General features: G+C 29.8%; 1 protein-coding gene across 1 annotated transcript in view; it reads left to right on the top strand.

Moving 5' to 3' along the window:
* LOC106467316 (cleavage and polyadenylation specificity factor subunit 5-like) overlaps positions 1-6,000 on the top strand; it is a 34,287-nt gene that overhangs the window by 6,590 nt on the left and 21,697 nt on the right. The window contains exons 2-3 of the mRNA XM_013927661.2: positions 583-783; positions 2,619-2,682. Coding sequence (XP_013783115.1) covers positions 583-783; positions 2,619-2,682 — 265 coding nt within the window. The remainder of the gene's footprint in view (positions 1-582; positions 784-2,618; positions 2,683-6,000) is intronic.

A 6,000-nucleotide genomic window follows, 5' to 3' on the forward strand; every position in this document is an offset into this window, starting at 1 on the left:
GATTCAAGTAGTTGAATAGTTTCTTGACGAGAGATTAATTGATTGTTGGAATAATTGAAAACAGTGATAATCAGAAACACTAATTTTGATTAGTTGACTATTCTTGTGATAATTGATTTAATCATAATTTTGATTAAACGATGGTTGGAATAATTTAAAACAGAAATAATTGGAAACACTATTTTTCAATTAATCAGTTAGTGTAAATGATACTAACCGAGGTTATCACTACTCATAGCCAATTGATTAAATTTCCCTATCTAAATCTTGTGCCACATCTTTTCTACAATGATGCTACCTTTCCATGGACCATCTGAAGGCAGTCTGTGGACCATAAATTGAGAATTGTTGCACTAGATAACATTTTCTTTTTAGATATTCCTTAAGGAAAATTTACCACTGTATATTATATGTTGCATAGGTTTTTGTATACTGTTGATTTATAGTAGGGTGAAGTTTTTTGAGAACATTAATGTTTTTAAAATAATTGCTGACAAATAGCTATTTTAAGTATTAAATAAAATAAATTTTCTTCCTTTTTTTCTTCTTTTTCGTACTTTGTAAAACATAATATAATTTCAGGTACCCTTTGACAAACTATACTTTTGGAACTAAAGAACCTTTGTATGAAAAAGATGGTTCTGTACCTGAAAGATTCCAAAGAATGAAAGATGAATTTGACAAAATTGGAATGAGGCATTCAGTAGAAGGTGTCCTTTTGGTTCATGAACATGGCTTACCTCACGTACTTCTGCTACAACTTGGAACTACTTTTTTTAAACTGTAAGTAAAAATAATTTTTCCATACTGAATGTTTATAGGAAATATTGCTGATATCATGATTAAACTTGGTGCATGGGTGGAGTTAATGATAAAGAATTAGGTAGATGAGTAAGTTGCTAAAAGTTTATTGGAAAATAGTACATGCAAGAAGGTTGTTTAAGAACTTTATGTATTCCTTTGGATGAGAGTGTTAGAATCTGATGATAATTGGCTCCTGTTTGGGAGTTAGTATTTTAAGGATTTCATAAATCTTGACACATGGATGGAGGTTACAAAGGACACAGTTAAACTTTGTACATCAGTTGAACTTATTAGTATGAAGAAACTAAATAAAAATTATTTTAAATCCTAATAAATTGATGAAAGTGATGTTTGGTACTAAGATCTTGATGTCCAAATGGGGAGAATGCAATTAGTTTGATATTACTGAATACATGGGCATAGTATTCCAAGCATTTGATAAAGCTGTACATGGATGGAGAATACTAGGGACTCAATGAAATGTTGTAAATGGATAGAGGATGGAAAGGACTCAGTAGATACTGGAGACATGGGAAAATACTGCAGGTCTGATGCAACTTGATACATTGATATGGTTGATAACAACTTGAAGCAATCTGCTAATGAGTGAGGATGTTAAGTACTTTATGAAACTTATGTACATTAATTTTGCTACTAAATTAAAACTTGGAACATAAGCTGAGTTTCAGAATAACTTGACAAAACCTGTTTTTGTTTTTTTTAAGTTTTAGGAACCTTAATGGAGGTTTGTATTTGAATTTGCAAGAACATGATATGTGGTGGAGATTGGTCATGACATGCTGAAAGTATCATGATGAGATTTACTAAGAACTTGCACATCAGTAAAGATTGCTCAAAACTTGATGAAACTTCAGCTGCTATTAGCCTAAACATCTTATATGGATGAAGATACTAATAACATGAGGAAATTTAGTATATGAATAAAGATTATCATTAATATTAGATATATGTATTGCTATATGTATATATTTGTATTAATGTAACTGCAAAATAATACAAGAGTCAGAACATTATTAGTTAATAGTGAATGACCAAGATCTTTAAACTGTGTCTGGGAATTTACTCTTGTTTATATACATCAGATAAGTTTTGTGAGTTATTCTTATGTATGAACATAAGAACATGTATGAGCAAGTACTCATTGTGTGTTTATATTAAAAGTATGAACATAGTTTTTTGATGTTATTTTAAGCATATTATTATTATTATTTTTTGTATGAGTGGTGCTTATTTCTGGACCATTTGTTAAGTCAAAATATTTGTATGTGTTTATGGTGTAATGTTCTAATGACATATGCAAGGTGATTAATAGATTGTACTGTGTGACAGTGATTGATTTAAAACTTGTATAAATGTGATCTTTGTATATATATCACTTCGGTCATATGGTTTGATTTCATTTTCTACAGGTATGAGTAGCACCTGCCTCTGACTGAAGGTTAGGTGAAATATGTATTTTAGAGTTAAATCTGTGTTCCTTATCTGACTGAATTGAAGGAAGGAGGATACAAACTAGTGATAAAATGGAAGCAATAATGGCTAAACACATTTAAGTGTGAACATTTTAAAAAATTTTGATGAACTTGTAATGTTCTTCTTTCAAAACTAAAAGGAGAAGAAACACCTGGTATATTTGATATATTAAAACCACCACTTTAGGAAGTGTATGTAATATATATATATATACATATGGATAAAAATAAGAAATTCATTCAGAAAAAATTTTGTATATATATATTTTATCTGCACACACACACACACTAATTTTTCTTCTTATAATTTTTTTCTTACAGACCAGGTGGGGAGCTTGATGCTGGTGAAGATGAAGTTGATGGGTTGAAGAGGTTAATGGCAGAAGTAAATATTTTTAGTTTATAATTAGTATCAAAGAAGAACTATTGATGCAAGGGAACATATTTGATGTAACTAAAGTTGGTGATTAACTCAATTATATATAATCAATTAATGCTACAAAAATAGTCAAGTAATTGAAATTAATGTTTCTGATTATTCCAACTATCTGTATAATCGAAATGTTGTAATTATGATTTCTCATTATAATTTTTATTAATTCAAGGTTGTTAAGTTTAAACAATTGGTATTCCTCATTGTTACTGTTTTTGTACATCAAATTTCAAAAATTAAGTACAAATAACAATATTAACTCTAATTCAACAATTTTGTACTCAAAATCATTTTAGAATTAATATTTTGCTTTTGTAACAATTACTTAAAGTAATTTGAAAAGATAGTTGAATATATTTTTCCACTTCCCTGTGGACAGTGTACTTACAGGTTTTTTTTAATTCTTAAGCCCATCCCAAGCACAGGTTTATATTTGCTAAAAAACAACTTTCCTTGTGAATATAATTCTCAAAGTGTTGTTTCTCACGTGATTTTTCTTCTCTTTCTCTGAAGTTTTTGTATTTTGAACAGCTATTAATGTAACTCAGCTTTTAAATAGCTACAGGCAAAATTTAAATACCATTGGATAGCACAGCTTATAAACTATTTATTTTAATGAAGAATATATAACGTGGTGTGAGAAGTAAATTATGGTTTCATATGAAAGTGACAAAACCTAGCTCGGGTAGAGAAGAATAAGGGAAATGTAGTGGGAAGCTTAGAAGACTTGGGAACAAACCACAGATCTAGGAATTTTTATAATTTCTTTAGAGGTTCCTTTTTGTTCTTGACAGTGTTTTGCTATTAAATTATATTTGTTTGAAAGCTACAACTTTTTTTTTATGTAATTATACCAGGTAAGCTGTATTATGTTTAGAAAGTATGGTAGCTGATGGCAAGATTTTTCTAGTGACTCAAATCCTTATTTATTGAGTATTATTAAGTGTATTATGTTCAAACAATGCACATTAATAAAATAAATTATAATTTGTTGAAAAAAAGGTATATTTATTACATATGAATTAATTTTAACCAGGAGTACTGTTAGCAAAAATATTGTTACCTTGTCTGAAAAACACCATTTTATGGGGTTAAGTTGTAGGTCACCAATAAATCTTTTTCAGTTCCTATAATGTATTTTAGGATTTGTAATTGGAAGTGTTGACTGCTGCAATTGACAGAATAAAATATTAAAATAAATATGTAAGGAATATTAATTAAGTTGAAAGTGATTGGGTATAGAAAAATGAAAGTATTTTAATATTTTTTCCAAACAGTGTTTGAGAACAAAATTTTGGAAATTTAACAACATAAAAAATGATAAACTAAATCAAATGATATAAGTTTCTTAATACAAAACTTCATACTGTTTAGTAAGTTAGATTTGTTTCATGCAATTTGGTTAAGTATTTCCACTGTGAAAAAGAAAAAATTGAGGCTCATCAGGGATTTCCTTACCCCCCAGTCTAGAAAGTATTGAAAAATATATAATTTTGATCAGATGTTGCTCTCATAGCTTAAATGTAAACTATTCAAATAAGTAGGTTATTACTTGAACTAGTATTACAATGAATATTTTATGATTCTTTGAAGCTTTACAAAACACATATTCACACATTCTTGATCATAATTGAACATTCTCTCAAGTTCATTGATAGTAGTCATCATCAAATTGTTTACAGTAGTCAGGATCAGTGAATTTCTTAATGTGGGCTCTATTACATTCATGACCAAGAATCCTCATGTAGCTTGTAGCTCTATTTCTAGCTATCTAGTTGCAGCATTATAAAATTAAACAATGTTTAAACAACTTTATTCAATTATGTACTACAGCTGCCCAGTGTTGGCTAACAATTCAAAGAATTAAATTGTGGCGGAATGCTACAAGTTCTTTAAATACCTATAGAATGACATTTTTCTTTTTTGTGAGTGTAAAACACTTAAATACACCATTTTGATTTTCGATAGCTCACTACTATAAAGGCTTGGTTTGGTCTGATAGTTCATTGGTGGTAGTATCCAGGGTCACTGATGAGGATTGGAATTCTCTGAAACTAGTCTGGCTCACAGACCCCCCCCCCCCCCCCCCAATGAAAAGATAGACCATTGCAAGCTTTTACTTGTTGTTAAACAAATGTTGAAACAACTCTATTCAAAATGTATGAGGTTAAACCATAAAATACCCAGTCATTTCATGCTATGTTATTGTAATGTTTGTGTACTTTTTAGATAAGTATTCAAAATTCTGTTTAAAATACTAGGGAGAAACTGTAGAATCATGAAAATTTTACTGTTAGAAACATATTTCTACACATTTGCATCACGTAGTCTCATTGGTGGAGATTATAAATGAACTGAGCTTCAACTTTATTTAAGCAGTATTTTTACATGTTGACACAAGTATTACAAGGTGAAAGGAAATAAATAAGATACTTTATCTATGTTCAAAGTATGAATCTTCCAGGAATGTAATAATATTGAAAGAAGTATGATGTTTTTGCTTGGATTGTTGTTGTTTTTTGCATTAATATACAAATCCTCTCAAACCCTGTGAGAGTTGGTACTAAATACACATGAAATACCAGAATAAATCCTTTTTTTTTCATGTCTAAGAGATGAAAGTTGCCAACGCTATACCTTCAGTGAACCAGCTCATTTTAATTGGTGTGAAATTGAAAGACGAAGTTAGAGTGCTACTTCTGTATTAACTAACCTTGATGTTAGATACTGTATGACCTTGTGGCTCTTAAACTTTATTTACTTTGATGTAGATAAATTATAATCTAACTATCTCTGAGGCTGTTATGAAAATTTCTTGAAGCTTAATCAGAAGTTGTTTTCCTGTATGTGGATTTGATTGTGTTGTAAACTGTCAAAAGTGTGGTCTGTGTCTATATTTGCACATATATGTTGGAAGTGAGAGAAGTATCATTTTCGTTAGAGGCTGGTGTTGTCATATTGTTCTAATTTTGTTATGATTTCACATATAATCAGTCAAAACACATTTTACTAATAGTAATAGTAGTGCACAAGTAAGGGTTTAACTTTGGAATATTATGTCAGGAGACTGTATTAGGAACCAAATATAATGATAATTAACAAGATACAGAATTGGAAAATAGTCCATATGGAAAATCTTTCAGAATATTGATTGCTGCTAGATGATTGACATCAGGAGAGTTATTTCACTAAAATTTTTATTTATTTATTTATTTTTTGGGGGGGGGGGCAAAAACTAAACTTTTGTCCCCCCCCCCCCCCCCCCCCCCC

This window comes from Limulus polyphemus, unplaced genomic scaffold, assembly GCF_000517525.1.
Source record: "Limulus polyphemus unplaced genomic scaffold, Limulus_polyphemus-2.1.2 Scaffold2565, whole genome shotgun sequence".
NCBI classification, from domain to species: domain Eukaryota; kingdom Metazoa; phylum Arthropoda; class Merostomata; order Xiphosura; family Limulidae; genus Limulus; species Limulus polyphemus.